At 51.7% G+C, this 19,556-nt stretch overlaps 1 protein-coding gene across 4 annotated transcripts in view; it reads left to right on the forward strand.

Moving 5' to 3' along the window:
- UBR4 (ubiquitin protein ligase E3 component n-recognin 4) overlaps positions 1 to 19,556 on the forward strand; it is a 179,538-nt gene that overhangs the window by 31,092 nt on the left and 128,890 nt on the right. For all 4 annotated transcript variants that reach the window (XM_081954563.1, XM_081954560.1, XM_081954562.1 and 1 more), the window contains exons 25-34: positions 215 to 444; positions 546 to 670; positions 2,289 to 2,386; positions 2,700 to 2,857; positions 9,266 to 9,475; positions 10,409 to 10,510; positions 14,301 to 14,401; positions 15,390 to 15,588; positions 15,733 to 15,921; positions 17,235 to 17,298. In XM_081954563.1, the coding sequence (XP_081810689.1) occupies positions 215 to 444; positions 546 to 670; positions 2,289 to 2,386; positions 2,700 to 2,857; positions 9,266 to 9,475; positions 10,409 to 10,510; positions 14,301 to 14,401; positions 15,390 to 15,588; positions 15,733 to 15,921; positions 17,235 to 17,298 (1,476 nt within the window). The remainder of the gene's footprint in view (positions 1 to 214; positions 445 to 545; positions 671 to 2,288; positions 2,387 to 2,699; positions 2,858 to 9,265; positions 9,476 to 10,408; positions 10,511 to 14,300; positions 14,402 to 15,389; positions 15,589 to 15,732; positions 15,922 to 17,234; positions 17,299 to 19,556) is intronic.

Raw genomic sequence — 19,556 nt, forward strand, 5'->3', positions numbered from 1 at the left:
CAGAAAAGGCATAGTAGAATAATAGAAAGTGTGGCAGGCCAAAGATACCATAGGAATATGGCTGCAGGCCTGACACCTCTCTTCAAGTTGCCAAGGAGCGCTGACATTGGGAAGCACTGCTCTAGGAACTGAGTTGTAGCAGAGCGAGGGATCAAACCCCACCTCAGCCGCAAAGGGAACAATCCTGCCAGGAATCCTCTTCTTCCCTTCCCAGATCTCCTCTTTCTGCGGGGTCGACTGCACCACCATCCTTCAACTGCACGAGATCCCCAGCTTGCAGTCCATCTACACCCTGGACGCGGCCATTTCCAAAGTCCAGGTCTCCCTAGACGAGCACTTCTCCAAGCTGGCTGCCGAAACCGATCCTCACAAATCCTCGGAGATCACCAAGAACCTGCTGCCAGCCGCCCTGCAGCTGATCGATACCTACGCCACCTTCACCAGGTTGCTGGGACTCTCCGATGTCGCCCTCCCTTTGCCCCGGCCGTGGCGGTCTTCTGCCTGGCAACTTCGGTAGAGTCCCAACGGCTTCTCTCTCGCCGCAGATCTTACCTGCTGCAGAGCCTTTCCGAGGACAGCTCGTCCGAGAACAAACCCACCGAAGAGAAGCTGCAAGGATATGCTGCCGTCCTGGCCATTGGCTCCAGTCGCTGCAAATCCAACACTCTGGGTAAGTCGCTTTCCGCCTCAAGTTGTTCAGTTTTTAATTTAAAAAAAAAATCAATTACATTTGCCTATGTGACTGTTTTTTCATGATGCAAGAGAATTATAAACCGGAATAAGTAACAGGTAGACCTCAATTTATGACCACAATGGAGCCCAAATATATGTTGTTAAGTTAAGCGAATTTGGTCCCGTTTTACGACTTTCCTTCCTTTGCAATGGTCCTAAGGTAAGACGTCTCCCCAAAATAAGACCTGGTGCTTACAGTATTTCCCCGAAAATAAGATACTTTCTTTTGACCCCCCCCGAAATAAGCCCTTGGCCTTATTTTTGGGAAGGTCTTATTATTTTTGAGGTGCAGGAGGCCCCTTAACCTCGGCCCGTGGATCAGCTGATCCAGAGAGGGCCGGAAGTTCTGTCTCTTGTTTATGGCGCACTCTTGCCAGCCCTAGCTTTCCTGGGCCTGCCGCTCTTTTTGCGGCCGCCACTAAGAGAAGAGGCGCGGTAGCTGGGGTTTGCAGGAGCGGACTCTGAGGCCATTCCGCGTGGATGACAGGTGCATGTGGGGCGCATGGGGCATGTCCCCCCCTCCCAGGAAATGGCGGGAACCAGCTGCGCATGTGTTTAAATATTTTCATGGAGGTCTTATTTTCAGGGGAGGGCTTATTTCAGCGCATGCACTCAAAAGCCTGATTGGGCTTATTATCTAGGGAGGTCTTATTTTGGGGGAAAGAGGATATTTTGGGGCCCAAATAAAAATATGATTGGGTCTCGTTTTCGGGAGAGCAAGGGTAACTTAATCAACTACAGATATTCACTTAACAACAGTGGCAAGACAGGTCATAAAAGGGGATGAAGCTCGCCGAACAACTGCCTCGCTTAGCAACAGATATGTTGGGGGATCTCCATTGCGGTCATAAGCCGAGGAGTGCCTGCAGCTGGGAGGTGGCAGCATATCTCAGCTTTAACTGCACAGGGCGAAAGCCTTTCAGTCGAGCGGATGAACTGAGTCTGAGTTTGGCAGCCTGGGTGCCCTGACGTTGGTTTGCGGTTCCGGTTTAGTTCTGGAAAGATGGTCTTGGGCCCAGCTTCTGGGGGAAAGGAAACAAGAGATCCCCCGGAGGGTCTCAAGGTCAATGATCCCGACCAGCGGTGGGTTTCACATTTTGTTACCACCGGTTCGCACATCCCAGCTTGCTTCGGAGGCGCACGCGTCCCTTCCGCGCTTGCACCCGGCTTTCCGAGCATCAGCTTTGCTTGTTCGTAAGCCTTCCGTACATGCAGCCATCCTCAAAAACATGCCTAAATACAACAACATAGAGACGGGGCCAGCGGGCAGGGCCAGCTGGTGGGTCCACCTGCGATTTCCACTACCAGTTCGGGCGAACCAGTCCGAACTGGCTGAATACCACCTCTGATCCCGACCGTACACAGCTGAGTGGAGCTGAACATCTTCGGGTCCTCGGAGGGTAGGGATGAGCCATGCCAGACCTCTCTTTCTCCTAGCTGCTGGTGGCCCTTTTTGTCCTCTGAGGGTCCATTGGGACCGGCATTGGCAGCAGGTGCAGCCTCGCTGTTCTCCCAGCTTTCCTAACTGATGGGTCTTTTGTTTTCTTGCTGGGCAGGGCCGGTCCTGATCCAGAATTTGCCGTCAGCCGTCCAGTCGCTGTGCGAATCCTGGAACAGCATCCATACCAACGAGTTCCCCAACATTGGGTCTTGGGTGAGTGTGCCTTTTAAAAAGTCCCTCTTTCGTTGGCGGGTGCGGGAGGAAGTCATAGGTGGGCCTGGTCTCTTTCTCCTCCCTCCTCTTCCTGGGCTGGTCTTTCCCTCCCATGGCGGACTGTCCCGCCGGCTTCTTCTCTTCTGCCTTGCTGTCATTTGGTGGCTCAGACATATTTCTCTGTGGGCAATCCCTCCTCCTGCTCTCTGGGAGGCTGCTGGGAGTCCCAAGCCTCTCGATGAAGCTGTCTCTGAGCTTCTTTCCAGCTGGAAAGCCTTAACTGCAATGTGACCGCTTCTGTGGGCTTTTACAGCGCAACGCCTTTGCCAACGACACCATCCCGGCCGAGAGCTACATCAGCGCCGTTCAGGCCGCCCACCTGGGCACCCTGTGCAGTCAGAGCCTTCCCTTGGCGGCCTCCTTGAAGCACACCCTCCTCTCCTTGGTCAGGCTCACCGGAGACCTTGTGGTGTAAGTCCCATGGTTCTGAGGAATGAACTCAGGGAAGTCAGCACTCTGACACTTCGTTTAGGTTCAAGAGATCCTTTATGGCAGGGGTGTCAAGCTCTTATTTCATGGAGGGCCGCATCAGGGTTGTGTTTGACCTTGGAGGGCCAGGGTGGGGGTGGCTACTTTGACATCACTTGTATCGGGGGCGCCTGTGGCGGCCCAAGCGCTCTGCCAGCGAAGACGGGCACCCAAGCTCCATTTTCAGCTGCGACGGCTTCCTGCAGCCCTCTGCCAGTAAAAACGGAGCAGCCCTCCCGAGCTCCCGTTTTCACTGGTGGAGTGTTGTAGGAGGCCGCGGCAGCCGAAAACGGAGCTCCAGTGCCTGTTTTCGCTGGCAGAAGCTCTGCAGGCCGGTCCTTCGCTGTTTACAGGGTGGCCCCGCAGGCCAGATCTAAACACCCGGCGGGCAGGATCCGGCGCCCCTAGGCCTTGAGTTTGACACCCCTGCTTTATTGAGTATATCATATCGGCACTTGGAAAGGTGAAGGTACCGTATTTTTCTGAGTATAAGATGCACCAAGGTTTTCAAGAGGTAAATTTAAAAAAAAAATTTTTGCACTCTGCAAACCTCCCAAAAACGGTCCGTTTTTCACGAAAATGGGCCCGTTCTTTTTTTTTTTTTTCCAAAAAAAAAGGCATGAATAGCCCTTAGGAGGCTTGTAGAGTGTTCCTGGGAGAGGGGGGGGGGCAAAAACAAGCAAAAAAACGCCCATTTTTTGTGAAAACTAGCCCGTTTTTTGTCAAAAAAGGGGCATTGGGAAGCTTATAGAGTGCTCCTGGGGGCTGGAGGGCCGTTATTTGCTCATTTCTGCCCTCCCCAGCCCCCAGGAACTCTCTGAAAGCTGCCTACAAGCTATGCACGGCCATTCTCCTGTGCGCTGCTTGGAGAATCCAAGCATGGGTTAACTTTGTCCATTAGCCTAGAGACTGTTATGAAATTGTTGACCACGCCTTCTCTGACCGGAAGGGTTCAGTTTTTTTAACTTAGTCCAGCCTGAAGAGATGTATAATTTTCTTTAGGACGCTAGTCAAATGAACTCGTATTTTTATGTAAGTATTTTTTCTTGTAGCAGTTATTTTTATTCTAGATACCTACAGAGTGTGGGAGGCAGGCGGCTCCGTTCCGACTGACTGCCTTACCGGGCCGTTTTTTAACACAATGTGGGCGCTACTCACAGTTAAATCGGCCGGATCTAATGGCGATTGAGTCTCTCGCCTATTGATCGCCGTAGCCGAGAGCTGGTGCGCCACTCTTGTGTCAGCTACCCCAGGCGCAATCCACTTGTTAAGCATGATCAGTCCCTTCTTATTTAAATGGTTTGCCGCTGGCCTGGCCTTTGGGCGCGATCGGCCTTATTAGTCAGCCACAATCTGCTACAATTAGCGATCAGTGGCCTGCAGCAAGCATTACCATTACTGCCGCAACCGCTGCCGCCACGGAGGGAAAACAGTTTCGGAGTGGCCATTTTTTTCGGCGAAACCTAAAACGGTGGCCATTTTGGGATGTTTGAATTGCGCGCCATTGAGCGCTAGCCGAGGGGCGGCCGGATTATGTGCGCCAAGTCAGCGTGACGAGAAATCATCCGAGGGTGGAGCTAACCGTCTCTTAACGCTGGCCGCCATTGCGCACAAGGATTCGTCCAGTGCAGTAAAGCAGCGTGTGATCCCCTTACACTGTGCACTCTATTGCGAACTTGATAGTCCGATAGCAGAACGATTCTTCGCTTCTCACCTCGGCTGCTTTAGTCTGAGTAAGCTCTCTGACAATAATAATGGCAGATCGCTTGGCGATTGGGAACAACTCTGGGGCAGCAACTTCCCCTCATTACCATCTAATCTGTCCAGGGCCAGCAATAGGGCTGGGAGGACTGTCACCAGGACCACCTGCAGGACCAAGTCAGAAGCCCCATCTGCGGCAGCTGATAGGGCCACAGGGCGCAAAGATAAAAACAAGAAGGGAGCTAGGCCTCCAGCCACCTCCACTTCCAACAGGTCCCCACTAAATCTCGCGATGCAGGTTTCTCCACCTGCCTCACCACCCAGACTGGCAGGAGTACAGGGTTGGTCCCCTGATATTCCCTTTCCACAAGGCCTCTCTGTGGGAGACTTTGGATTGGGATCCCACTCCTTATCTGATGCCTCAGATATATTGGAGGGTCAGACGCCCATGCCTAGATGCACAGAGCCAACAGCCACCTTTTCTCCCACTGCAGCAGGGTTGAGGCCTGAGGAGGCTTTTGGGTGGTCCAAACAGACCTAAACTGTCCCGCAGAGACGGTGAACAGGAAGAATACATCTTGCTGATCTCAGGGACATCGCAAATCCCTGATTGATCCAAGAGAAATTCTTCAAGCCGGTGACAAAAAATCCAGCCATTTGGCTGATGAAGTCGGGGCGGCTCCAAAACGGAAGAATACGGAAAGAGAAAGTGTTTCCAGCTGGTGAGGATTTTTTACCGTTTTAAAAGAGACTGCCTATAAAAAACTTAAAACTAATTTAAATTGGAGAACAGAAAAAATAAGCAGTGGAATTAAGTTTGGAATGGTTTTGGACAGTGGGTTATCTTACTTTTTAAATGCTATGTTCATGGATGGAATTTATGCAAGCCTTTTAAAACGAATGGATTAAATTTCTTCTATTTTTTTTCTTTTATTATTCTTTGTAACCTATGGACTAAAATTCTCCTTTCATTACTGTGGGTGTTTTTCTAACTTGTTCAAGAATCTGACTTTTTTTAAACTTGAAATACAAAAAGATGCAAAAAAGATGCAAAAAGAAACAAAGAAAATTGCAACAATAACACTGCTACTAGAGGCTGGAGGTTTGTGTATTGGAAATGAAACACTTTTACTTTTCTTACTGATTATCCTGGCTTGGCACTCCAAGGTCTCACTGCTTGTTTATAGAGAGTGATAAGAAGAAAAGCATACAAATGTCCCTTTGAAGTATATCTTCAACCAGATAAAAGTAAAAATAAAATTTTATTGTGAATCTATGCTTAATCTTGTAAAAACCTCCTAAGCTAGAGCAGCAGTGTTTGTTAGCTGGAGATAATGGCACAATTTCAACAGCAGAAAGAAACTTTAAGTCTGCAAAAGATATTCTTCGAAATTCAGAAATTATCAAACACATTTGAGAGGACAGAGAAGAAGTTGGAAGACAGAGCATCTAACAGTAAAATATGATGAAGTTGGAGATGTTTATCAAGTGGAAAAAGTGGAGGTTAGAATCCTAAAAAAACGAAGAGGAAAATGACCATAAAGAAATTAAATTTGCTGATATTTATGGTGATTGGTTTGTTTCTGGAAATGGAAAGAGTGGAATACTGAAAGAGGAATTAAATGGAGGGGAACTCTACCCCAGATGGCAAGACACAGAAGAAGAAAAAAGAATTTATAGATTTAAAGAGAAATTTTATTAGCAACATCATTGATAACACTACTGACAATCAAAGATAAACTGATTAAGGAAACAGAAGAAGGGCATCGAAATTACATGAGAGATTTTATAAGCAAGGAGTTGCTAAGAGGAGTCCATACAAATTTGATTAAGGAGACGATTAGAGGACTGACACTACAAATGGCAGAAGACATGAGGCTGTTTTGCTGCTGGAAAGATACAGGTTGATAGATGGAAGTGTAGAATTTAAAACTAGTTAGTGAAATTTAGTGACAATAGATATAGTTAAATAAATACATAATTGATAACGATAATAATGTATACAATGTGTAGTGTTATGATAAGTAATAATTGGATATGAATATTGAATGGTACCCACGAAAGGAAGATTAGAAATCCTTTTGGATTACCCATAAAGGTTAATAAAAAAAGAACTAAGTTAGATTCAGTTAAGTCTTGATTATTAGGGGGGGAAATGTTATGATACCGGATATAGTCAAATAAAGGAGAGATCAAGATAACAAGGAGATTTGAGGAGATTTGCAGGGCGGCGACCTGGTCATAACCATCGCACTTTGTCAGAGATTATAAATTAGATGTGTTTGCCTCAGCAGAGGCCTCATTTGTGTGGCGGGTCCTTCCGAGGGTTCTAGCGGGCATCTCAGACCCCTGATCAGTCTGGCTCCCGCCCTTGAACTTTACTGCTTTGGCATGTCCCATGCTTGGATTCTCCAAGCAGCACACAGGAGAATGACCGTTGACTTACCTGAACGGTCCTTCTATGTGCGCTGCGAGGAGAACCCACCCGACCCTCGCTTTGGGTGGTCCAGGGAAATTCGGGACTTGTATTTCGATCCGCGTTATTCGGAACTTGGCACCTGTCTTGAATTGTCGGACTGTCTCATTTGTCGGACTACCTCATTGCTTAATGAACTGATGACAAAATCTACATCTCTTAGTCCGGCTGAACCTTCGTACAAAACTAAACCCTTCCAGTCAGAGGAGGCGTGGTCAACAATTTCATAACTCAGTCTCTAGGCCAGTGGTCAGCAAGCCGCGGCTCGCGAGCCACATGCGGCTCTTTACACACTTTAATGTGGCTCTTCTGTGTGACGGGCGCCCGCTCCCCTCCCTCCTCTCGGGCACTTCAAAACAAGCGCCCCATTCCCTTTTTTCTTTTCGACCCACAATGATTAGGGAGGATCCTGAAGCGAGGAGGGAGAAAAAGAGACGGAGGCCAAGGAGCTTCTCCCCCCCCCCCCCGCAAAAATCTTATCAGGGAGCCGGCGGGCAGTAGCAAATTAGCTGATCACACAGCGTGATCAGCTAATTTGCTACTGCCCACCCGGCTCCCCGGTTAGATTTTTGCTGGGAGGAGGCGGGGGGGAAGCTCCTTAGCCTCCGTTTCTTTTTCTCCCTCCTCGCTTCAGGATCCTCCCTAATCATTGTGGGTCGAAAGAAAAAAGGGAAAGGGGCGCTTGAAAAGAAAAAAGGGAAAGGAGGCAGAAAAAGAAACGGAGGCCAAGGAGCTTCCCCCCCCCCCGCCTCCTCCCAGCAAAAATCTAACCGGGGAGCCGGGCGGGCAGTAGCAAATTAGCCGATCACGCCGCGTGATCAGCTAATTTGCTACTGCCCGCTGGCTCCCTGATAAGATTTTTGCGGGGGGGGGGAGAAGCTCCTTGGCCTCCGTCTCTTTTTCTCCCTCCTCGCTGCTTGGGGCTCCACCAGTGGGGGAGCAAGGCCCGCCCAGCGCCAGGCTTTGGGCTAACACAGAGGTCTGCAAAGTTGGCTGTTTTAAGACTGGTGGACTTCAATTCTCAGAATTCTGGGAGTTGAAGTCCACCAGTCTTAAGAGCCAATTTTGCAGATCCCTGCCTGGGCTAATATGATTGATGCCCTTGGTGGACTTCAACTCTCAGAATTCTGGGAGTTGAAGTCCACAAGTCTTCAAGCTGTCAGGTTTGAAGACCCTGGGTTTTTTTTTCTAAAGGGTTAGGGGTGCAAGGGTCTTGCAACTTGACAGCTTTAAGACTTGCATGCTTCAATGCCAGAGTTCCTGAGCCAACATGACTGGAGAAGGAATTCTGGGAGTTGAAGTCCACAAGTCTTCAAGCTGTCAGGTTTGAAGACCCCTTGGGGTTTTTTTCCTAAAGGGTTAGGGATACAAGGATCTTGTAACTTGACAGCTTTAAGACTTGCGTGCTTCAAATGCCAGAGTTTATTGAAACTAAAAACAGTGTACCATCCTATGTATTTTCAGTTTTAAAAATGTGGCTCTCAAAATAAATTTCAATCGTGGTTTTGGCGAGATTTGGCTCAGTTGAAAAAAAAGGTTGCCCACCACTGCTCTAGGCTAATGGACAAAGTTAACCCATGCTTGGATTCTCCTCCCAGCGCACATAGAAGGACCGTTCAGGTAAGTCAACGGTCGTTTTGGTGAGGGGGGGTTGGTTTCGGGAGACCAAAAATGCTATATTCAGTGTATAAGACGCGCCCAGATTTTCAGCCTCTTTTTTGAGGGGAGAAAGGTGTGTCTTATATTCCGAAAAATACGGTAGCTCTTATCCCTGTGCTTACCGATAGTTAAAAGGAGACCTCCCCACCCCACTCACCCCTTTTGTCTCAGGTCACATGGGCCAATCAGTCCAGGTGTAGGGTTCCCACTCAACTTCAACAGGTGTCCGTTGACATGACTTTGGTTTCTCACACTGGCTGGTAGATGTTATGGCTAGCCGGCTGAGGCACCACATTCACGGCTTTCCTCCCCCATGCTCTCCCCCACTCCCCCTTGAATTGGCAACCAAGAAATGAAGCAGAAGTGAGCAAGGCTTTAGCTGAAGTCATTTTGCAGGGTTGAACCAGTCTCACCCCATTACCCCCGCCCCACTCCCCAGTCCTTGATTGTGGTGGAGGTAATGTTGCCAAGACCCGCTCCCCCAGGAAATTTTTGCCTCTCCTCTCTGACTCCAGCTGGTCCGATGACCTAAACCCGCCCCAGGTGATCCGCACGCTGCTGCCTCTCCTGTTGGAGACCAGCACGGAGAGCGTGGCCGAGATGAGCAGCAATTCGCTGGAGAGGATCCTGGGCCCGGCCGAGTCGGATGAGTTCCTCTCGCGGGTCTACGAGAAGCTGATCATGGGCTGCTACAACATTCTGGCCAACCACTCCGACCCGAACAGGTAAGCTGCTTTTGCTTTCCCACTCTTCTGACCCAGCTCCCCAAACACGACAAACCCTCTGATGTGAACTCAAAAGAGTCCTTTATGAGGAATCCCAGCAGCCCCAGCAAAAAGTTTCTCTTGCAGGCTAACAAGTCGATCCCTCCGCAAGGTGAATAATTGTCTGCCACATTCATCTCCACCCCCTGCCTTTTATCCCCAGAGCTAGGGTGAGGCCTCGTTAGCAGCGTTGGCTCTTCCGTTCCAAGGACCGGCCCATAGATTTCCACTGCTCTCCTCTCCTCTGCCTTCTATGCATCTGTGCATCAGCCACTGGACCCAGCTGTTCCTCCTCTTCCCCATCAGCCACCTCCAGACCTGGGGGCTGTTGACTCTCCATCTGAGGGCTGACGGACAGCCCAGGCTCCGCCTCTGTCCCTCTCTCTCTGCCAGTTCCATTTCCTCTCCCCCCTTGGAGCTCTCAGATTGCCTTGATCCTGACCTTGACTCCCAAAGCCCCTCTTCCTCCTCCTCCTCTGATTTGGCCACTGGAAAGGCCACAACATCCACCATTCTCAAGTCATCCAGGTCATGGCTGTCCCAAAGGGGTCAACTCATAACTTGACAAAAGGTGCTTTTTTTCAAGAGGCCACTGGACTTTCTTCTTTTTCCTCTTAAGGATGCTTCGCTTCTCATTCAAGTAGCTCCTTTAACTCTGAAGAAGCTTCTTGGATGAGAAGCGAAACATCCTCAGAGGAAAAGCAGGAAGTTTCCCACCTGAAGCGGCTTCACATCCAGGTTATTCCAACTCTGGGTTTACTCCCGACTTCCCAGAGAAATGTTTCCCAAGAATGACTCCATCCTTGTCTCTCTCTCTCTCTTTTTTTTTAAGTGTTTTATTTTATTTTTTTAGTTACCAGAATAAACATTTTTCATTCTGTCCTTGTCTCTTAGCGGCCTCGACGAAGCCATCTTGGAGGAATGTCTGCAACATCTGGAGAAACAGCTGGAGAGCAGCCAGGCCCGGAAAGCCATGGAGGATTTTTTTGCGGAGAGGTGAGTTGCAGGGGCAGTCCTCGACTTACGACTGCAGTTTGAGCCCCAGATGTCTGTTGTTCAGGGCGAGACCTTTGATAAGGCAGCTTTGCTCCGTTTTACGCGCTTTCTTGTCTCCGTTGTTAAGTGAATCGCCGCCGCCGATAAGTTAGTAACCCGGTCGTTAAAAGGGAATCTGGCTTCCCCTTTGACTTTGCTGGTCAGAAGGTCACATGACCTTGGGACACGTTGTAAGTATGAACCTGTTGCCAAGCACCTGAATTTTGATCATGTCACCAAGGAGAGATGGTATAAAAGAACATAAAGGCTAGGCGGCAGCCTGGTGTATCTTACAAATCATCAATTCGGCTTTGCCATCCTCTCCCTTGAGGCCTTCCGACAGTTCGGATGGCACCAGGGCTGGGGAGGCTAAAGCAGCCATTGGGGGATCTACGGTGGGAAACTGAAGGATCCCATCCACCTTCGGGGTTGAACCATATAACTTCCTGTCACCGTTGCTGGGAGGTGGAATTGCAGCTGGCTGCGTCCACTGTCTCTGCATTACATCTACAAATAATTTAGGGAAAGAGATAGCGTCCTGCTCCTGAACCTGTTCAACAAAGAACCGGTCCGTGGAGTCGAGTCCCACCGCTGCGCTGGCCTGTGTGTTAGAGCCGCCCATGTTGGCGGTGGTCTTGGCATTATATAATCATGATTTAAATAATGTAGGGCGAAACAGCCCGGAGAAAGAAGGCTTGTGCTGCGCTGGGCCGTCATCATTAGATAGCTCCAACCCGCCCAGGTCTTCCTCATCACCCAGCATAGAACCCTCACTGTGGATTGAGGGTAGTGGGGATGGAGGGTCCCCTTGCGAAACAGATAGTTCCCGAATGTTTGGGACGCTGCCCCCTTCACTGGAGTTCAGAATCTATACCCTGAGTTACGGCCACAGAAATCATGTCTCTGAGCTCCGGAGGAATACTGATGGTAGGTGTTTCCTCGGGCCTCAACCCTGCTGCAGTGGGGGTAAAGGTGGACGACGGTTCTGAGCATCTAGGCACGGGTGCCTGAACCTCCGACATGTCTGAGGCCTCAGACAATGAATAGGGTCCCAATCCTATGTCCTCAACAGAGAGGCCCTGTGACAGGGGAATATCCAGGGACCAACCCTGAATTCCTGACAGTCTGGGTGGGGAGCCAGGTGGAGAGGCCTGCAAGGTGAGGGCTGGTGGGGACCTGCTGGAAGTGGAAGTGGCCAGAGGCCTAGTTCCCTTCTTGTTCTTATCTTTGCGCCCTGCGGCCTTATCTGCAGCCGCAGATGAGGTGCCTGATCTGGTCCCGCAGGAGGTCCTGGCGACCGTCCTCCTAACCCTACCGCTGGCCCTGGACTGAATGGAAGGCAATGAGGGGCAGGTTTCTGCCCCGAGTTATTCCCAGTCACCAAGCGATCAGCCATCGTTAGAATATGAGCTCACTCAGAATAATCAGCCGAGCTGAGAAAACGAAGGTTTGTTCAACAATCGGCATTCGCAAAGGAGAGCAGAGGTCAAAGAAACACGAGCTGCTACTGCCGCGAACAAATACTCGTGCGCAATGGCGGTCAGCCTCAGTCTGCCGTTAGTACCTTCCTCGGGTGATCTGATGGCACGCGGCTGTGCGCGAACAGATCGGCCGCCTTTTAGTCCTTTCGCAATGGTGCGGACTTTTAAAAAGGGCTTCCAAAATGGCCGCCGTTGCGATTTTGACGAAGGCAACGGCCGTCTCAAAACTCTTTTCCTCACGGCGGCCGTAGCAGTAACCGCTGCTCTGTGAGCAGGGCAGCGATTGCGCTACTTCTACCGTGTTTCCCCGAAAATACAACCTGTCCCGAAACTAAACCCATGCCACATTTTTCGCGTGGGCAAAAATATAAGCCCACCCCCGAAAATAACCCCCCCCTCCGGCCAGGCAGAGCACCGCTCACTGACCTAGTGTTATTCCGAAAGCGCCAAGTCGCAGGAGCCAGGGGGGGGGAGCGCTCATGTTGCTTGCTGCCTTAGGGATACCGCTAGGTTGGGGAGTGGCATTCTGCCTGGCCGAAGGGGAGAGTTGCCGGGCGGCTGCTCCCTTGTGAACTGGCTCCCGAAGAGCCGGGCACAGCCTCAGGGGCAAAGCAGCCATGAGGTAACCATGCTCACGAGCAGCTGCCCGGCAAATCCCCTCTCCAGCCGGGAAGAGCGCCATTCACTGACCTAGGGGGTAATCCCTAAGGTGCCAAGCCATGTGGCGCTCTGCCCGCCTTCCAGCTCCCGCGGCTTTGCACATTCGGCATACCCCCTAGGTCAGTGCATGGAGCTCTGCCCGGCTGGAGAAGTGGGTTGCGCGAGCGCCTGTTCCGCCCGCAGCTTCACCAAGCACTTGCGCAGCTCTCCCAGGCCACCGCCGCTGGCTGCTGCTGCCCGCCACCGCCCGCCGCCACCCCGTTCCGCTCCACGCATAACTTCCAAATCCAAAACTCGGGGCCGAGTGTTCCAGCATCGGCCGCTCTAGGAGTGCTCTCTATGGTGGGCCGGCTGCTGGAAGACTCTGTCCGGAAGACTCTGTCCGGCAGCTGGCCCACCATAGAGAGCACTCCTAGAGCGGCCGATGCTGGAAGACTCTGTCCGGAAGACTCTCTGTCCGGCAGCCAGCCCACCATAGAGCAGCCAGCGGCGGTGGCCTGGGAGAGCTGCGCAAGTGGTTGGTGAAGCTGCAGGCGGAACAGGCGCTCACGCAACCCACTTCTCCAGCCGGGCAGAGCTCCATGCACTGACCTAGGGGGTATGCCGAATGTGCAAAGCTGCGGGAGCTGGAGGGCGGGCAGAGCGCCACATGGCTTGGCACCTTAGGGATTACCCCCTAGGTCAGTGAATGGCGCTCTTCCCGGCTGGAGAGGGGATTTGCCGGGCGGCTGCTCGTGAGCATGGTTACCTCATGGCTGCTTCACTGCTGAGGCTGTGCCCGGCTCTTCGGGAGCCAGTTCACAAGGGAGCAGCCGCCCGGCAGCCCCAAAACAATAAGCCCTCCCTGATAATAAACCCAAGGGAATATTTCGTGGGGCAAAAGAAAATAAGCCCCTGTCGTATTTTGGGGGAAACACGGTAGCGAATCGCGCCTGCCAGGGAAACCGAACTCCCCCGAACAGTGAGGCTCAGCGGCAAAGTGAATTTAAAGCGGTAGGGACTGATATCGCTTAATCAGCGGATCTCGCCCAGCGTGGCTGATGAGTGGCGAACCAGCTCTTCATTGCGGCTGTCGGTAGGGGATGAGGTCAACCGCTACCCGTTTTGGCTGAGTTATCTTCAGGGGCTCCGGAATTGCACTGGGAAAATAAACGGCCCGGCAAGGGCCGAATGGAACTGCCTGCCCTCCAATTCAGTAGTCACCTAGAGTAGAGGAAAAAAACCTACAAGGGAAAATACTTACAGTTGAAAGAGTTAATTTGTCTATTATGCTAGAGAGAAAAATTATACGTCTCTTCAGGCTGGACTGAGTTAAAAAACTGAATTCTTCCAGTCAGAGGAGGCGTGGTCAACAATTTCATAACTCAGTCTCTAGGCTAAAGGACAAAGTTAACCCACGCTTGGATTCTCCAAGCAGCGCACAGGAGAACAGATTTTACCCCGCTTCGGGGGCAGTTTAGAAATTGTGCTAGTTCAGAAACGGGGGGAAATCTTGTCTTTGACCCCCATCTTTGTGAGTGACCTCGCAGGTAACCGGGGGGAGACGGCTGTCACAAGCCCAGAACCCCTCCTCATGTTTTCTTTCCTTCCGGGCATTTCCTTCCATCCAGCGGAGAGCTGGTCCAGATCATGATGGCGACTGCCAACGAGAACCTCTCGGCCAAGTTCTGCAACCGGGTTCTGAAATTCTTCACCAAGCTCTTCCAGCTAAGTGAGTGCTTGATACCCATAAGGCTGGGGGAGGGCGGGGGGGTTGTTGTCTCAAACTCAATTTCATTGAGGGGGCAGCATCTGGGCTCTGATTGACCTGGGGGCGGGGCTGACACGATAGGTATGGCCGACTGAGTGGGCAGGGCTTGACACCACTCCCCAAAGAGCTGGCATGTTTCCTCTTCACACCGGGTAGTCCAGCCGAAGCCACGCAGGCAGGCATGGGCTGCTGGGGGTTCGCAGAGATTTGGGAGAACCTCTAGCTGAGATTCTGTGCAGTTCGGAGAATCTCCAAATCCCACTCCTGGCTGGCCCCACCCACCCCTCCCAGGAGTCCACACACGGCCCGTTTTGGATGCAGATAAGTGCAGGGCGCAGTGGCTCGGGGAGGGCAAAAAACGGGTCTATTGGATGTTCGGGACACCTCCAGAGGGCCTCCAGAGCTTGGGGAGACCGTTTACGTCCTCCTAGAGGCTCGAGCAAAGCCTCTCGAGCCTGGGGAGGGCAAAAACACCCCCCCCCATGGTACAGGAGGCCGATTAGGCCACGGCCACCCCCAACCCAGCAACTGGGCAGAGCGCCCCTTGCTAAAATTTTTGAAGCCCAACACTGCACGCGGGCCAGTCCCTTACGTTTTCCAGGATGACCCCGTGGGCCGGATCTGATCACATCGCAGATCCGGCCTGCGAGCCTTGTGTTTGATACCCCTATTATAAGGGGTTCCCCCTGGCAGGGGACACGGTGGCAGCAGCTAAATAAATATCCCCTGGCAGATTTGCACTGTCCTTTGTATGGCAAATCTTTGGGCCTGTGTAGCAAATGATCTCCTCCCTCCAAAATTACAGGGGGTGGATTGAAAAAATAATAATATTCAAACTGAATTTGGTCTTTCCTGAACCTTGGCCTTTGGGACCCCGAACCTTGCTAGTCTCAGAAGCCCCAACGACGGCTGACTCTCCCCCCCCCCTCTCTCTCTTTGCCCCGTTTAGCCGAGAAGAGCCCAAACCCCAGCCTTCTGCGCTTGTGTGGCTCCTTGGCCCAGCTGGCGTGCGTGGAGCCTACGCGCCTCCAGGCCTGGTTGACCCGTATGACCACCTCTCCCCCCAAGGAGTCTGACCAGCTGGAGATGGTGCAGGAGAACCGGCAGCTGCTCCAACTCCTGACCACTTACATCGTGCGGGAGAACAGGTACGAATGGGCCCAGGCTCTCCCCTGGAGCTCCAAGGGGGCTGGGACTACGGAGCCCACCCTTGCTTAGTTGGGATGCCACCGTTAAAACGTGCCCCTTGGCCGCTCCGTGTGGGGTGTCTTACCTCCTTCTCCCCACTCCAGCCAAGTCGGCGAGGGAGCCTGCACCGTCCTCCTGAGTACCCTGATTCCCATGGCTACCGAGATGCTGGCAAATGGAGATGGGACCGGCTTTCCGGAGCTTATGGTGGTCATGGCGACCTTGGCTGGCGCTGGACAAGGAGCTAGTCACCTCCAGTTGCACAGTGCAGCCCTGGACTGGCTGGGGAGATGGTAAGAGGTGCAGGAGAGCAGCTGACCGGAACGTGGCTGCACTGCTGATGTTGATTGAGTGAGGGGAGGCAGCTGGCCAAGAAGGGCTTTCTCCTATTCCAGCGATGGTGAACCTTTTTTGGCTCACGTGCCACAAGTGGGGGGTTGTGTGCGGACGTGCCACACCCATAATGCAATGCGCGACCCCCCCAGTGTGCATGCGCGCACAACAGGCACGACCCCCCCATTTTTCCATACTTTTTTCACCCTCCCCAGGCTCCAGAGGCTTTATAGGGGCCTGGGGAGGGCGTACCCCGCCCAGCCGGAGGCCCTCCGGAGGCTTCAGGGACCGTCCGGAGGCTTCCCTGAAGCCTTCGGAACGCTTAAAATGACCCTCCGAGCAAACCGGAAGTCACTTCCGGTTTGCTCGGAGGGTCGTTTTAAGCGTTCCGAAGGCTTCAGGGACCGTCCGGAGACTGAAGACGGTCCCTGAAGCCTCCGGAGGGCCTCTGGGGGGGCAGGGGAGGCTCTTTTCGCCCTCCCCAGGCTCCTATAAAGCCTCTGGATCCTGGGGAGGGTGAAAAAATGGCTTTTAAAAACGGTGAACTCAGCTGGCCAGCGTGCGCATGCACACTGGCCAGCTGACAGGGCAGCGCCTCGTGTGCCCTGACAAATGGCTCCGCGTGCCACCTGTGGCACGCGTGCCATGGGTTCGCCATCACTGTCCTATTCTTTTGCTGGAAACTCTGCCTGGGGGGAGAGGAGGGGACTTGCGGTGCTGCGGCTCCTCGGAAGGGGCAGCTGCTTGGGAAAGTCCCAGTTCAGGTCCTGGGCTCCAGATATGACGCGGAGCCTTGTTTCCCCTTTAAGTGTTGTGGCCTGCCAGCAGCCAGCGGAACTGGCAGCAGAGTCAGACAGTGAGGAGTTTGGGGGGGAATATGGGCCAGTCCAAAGCAGGGTTGACTTAGGAGTAAAGCCACAACTTGGAGGTGATTGGTCCCACCCCCAGGAAACAAAAGAGGAGTGAACGGGAAGGGGGCTTTTGAAACAATTTGTTCCTTCCTTTGGTTCAAGAGTGGAAAGTTCTGTTTGTGACTATAAAGAGACTCTGTGCCAAGTTTTTCCTTGCCCTGCGTTTCGAAACTAATTATCTGGCAACTCTTCGAGCGAGATAAGGTTCGTGTGGATAAACACTCCTCTGAAAGCCTGTTTGCCAAGCCTTGCTGACTGTGAACGAAAGGAATTCACAGTCGCGTAAACAAAAGAGGTTTTGCCGGGACCAAGACTCTGCTTGGGTCAGAACATCAAGTCCCTCCTTTCTTTTCCTTTCTCAGCAAGAAATATTTGTCTCAGAAGAATGTGATTGAGAAAATGAACGCCAGCGTCATGCACGGAAAGGTAAGACCCCCGTCTACACAGAATCCAGCACCTTCGCAAATAATCTTTGTATCCGCCAGTCTGGTGTCTTTTTAGAAGCCTTAAAAGGCAAAGCATAGACTAGGCTTTCAATCTGTCCTTGGGCAACTTTGACAAATTGGTCCTCAATTTGCAACCGTTCGTTTAGTGACCGTTGGGAGGTTCTGTGGGCGTGGCTTGGTGGGCGTGGCAGGGGAAGGATACTGCAAAATCTCCATCCCTCCTCATTCCTGGGGGAAGGTTATTGCAAAGTCCCCATTCCCTCCTTACTCCTGGGGGAAGGATACTGCAAAATCTCCATTCACTCCTCAGTCCTGGGGGAAGGTTATTGCAAAATCTCCATTCCCTCCTTACTCCTGGGAGAAGGATATTGCAAAATCTCCATTCCCTCATCAGTCCTGGGGGAAGGATATTGCAAAACCTCCATTCCCTCCTTACTCCTGGGGGAAGGTTGTTGCAAAATCCCCATTCCCTCCTTACTCCTGGGGGAAGGATACTGCAAAATCCCCATTCCCTCATCAGTCCTGGGGGAAGGATACTGCAAAATCTCCATTCCCTCATCAGTCCTGGGGGAAGGATATTTCAAAATCTCCATTCCCTCCTTACTCCTGGGGAAAGGTTGTTGCAAAATCCCCATTCCCTCCTTACTCCTGGGGGAAGGATACTGCAAAACCTCCATTCCCTCCTCAGTCCTGGGGGAAGGTTATTGCAAAATCCCCATTCCCTCTTTACTCCTGGGGGAAGGATACTGCAAAACCTCCATTCCCTCCTCAGTCCTGGGGGAAGGTTATTGCAAAGTCCCCATTCCCTCCTTACTCCTGGGGGAAGGATACTGCAAAACCTCCATTCCCTCCTCAGTCCTGGGGGAAGGTTATTGCAAAACCTCCATTCCCTCCTCAGTCCTGGGGGAAGGATACTGCAAAATCTCAATTCCCTCCTCACTCCTGGGGGAAGGATATTTCAAAATCTCCATTCCCTCCTTACTCCTGGGGGAAGGATACTGCAAAACCTCCATTCCCTCCTCAGTCCTGGGGGAAGGTTATTGCAAAATCTCCATTCCCTCCTTACTCCTGGGGGAAGGATACTGCAAAACCTCCATTCCCTCCTCACTCCTGGGGGAAGGATATTGCAAAATCCCCATTCCCTCCCCACTCCTGGGGGAAGGATATTGCAAAATCCCCATTCCCTCCTCACTCCTGGGGGAAGGATATTGCAAAATCCCCATTCCCTCCTCACTCCTGGGGGAAGGATATTGCAAAATCCCCATTCCCACCCCACTCCTGGAGGAAGGATATTGCAAAATCTCTATTCCCTCCTCACTCCTGGGGGAAGGATATTGCAAAATCTCCACTCCCTCCCCACTCCAGGGGGAAGGATATTGCAAAATCCCCATTCCCTCCTCACTCCTGGGGGAAGGATATTGCAAAATCCCCATTCCCTCCCCACTCCTGGGGGAAGGATATTGCAAAATCCCCATTCCCTCCCCACTCTGTGGCCAGCCAGAGATGGAATTTGCCAGTTCTCCCAACTATTCAAAATTTCCGCTACCATTCTCCAGAACCTGTCAGAACCTGCTGAATTTCACCCCTGGTTGGGAGTTAGGTGATTTAAGACTCTTTTTTTTTTTTGGACTTCCGGTTGTTCCTGGTGCCGATGGCAGGCTTTTTTTTGAGCCTGTCAGATCAAGAGACAGTTAGAGGTGTTTTTTTACGATCTTTAACACCTCGGACACTCGTAAATTCTTGGAATTTATGAGGGAGAGATTCAGCTGCTGGGTTGAGCCCTCGTGTACCCTCCGGAGTCCGGTGTCCGACGAGGTTTGCCCCCCTTCGCAGTTGTTGTATTCTCCTGCCTTTTTGATAACCTCTGCTAATTAGCAGAACCAGTCGCCGGGAACAGCCTTAACATCTTAACATCTTAACATCCCAAGAAGAAAGCAAGACTTTTGCAAGTATTTTAAGTTTTAATTGGGGGAAGAAAAAAAAAATCTCTTTAAAAAGAACGCTACTGCTGAGCTCGAGAGGCGTGGGCTTAGAACAAAGGATTCAAAATGGCGTTGATTTATAGCTGAAAACCTACAGAAAACGAAAGCTAATTACCTGCTGATAGCCGGGGCAGTAAAGGCGGAACGGCTGAAACAACCCTAACTATTAACAATCTTTAAGCCAGTTTACATAACCTGAACTACTTAAATGTCAAAGTTTTAATTTCGAGCAACTTAGAAAGAAACATTTGCAAGT

The sequence above is a fragment of the Natrix helvetica genome (genome assembly GCF_964273705.1).
Source record: "Natrix helvetica genome assembly, chromosome: 5".
NCBI classification, from domain to species: domain Eukaryota; kingdom Metazoa; phylum Chordata; class Lepidosauria; order Squamata; family Natricidae; genus Natrix; species Natrix helvetica.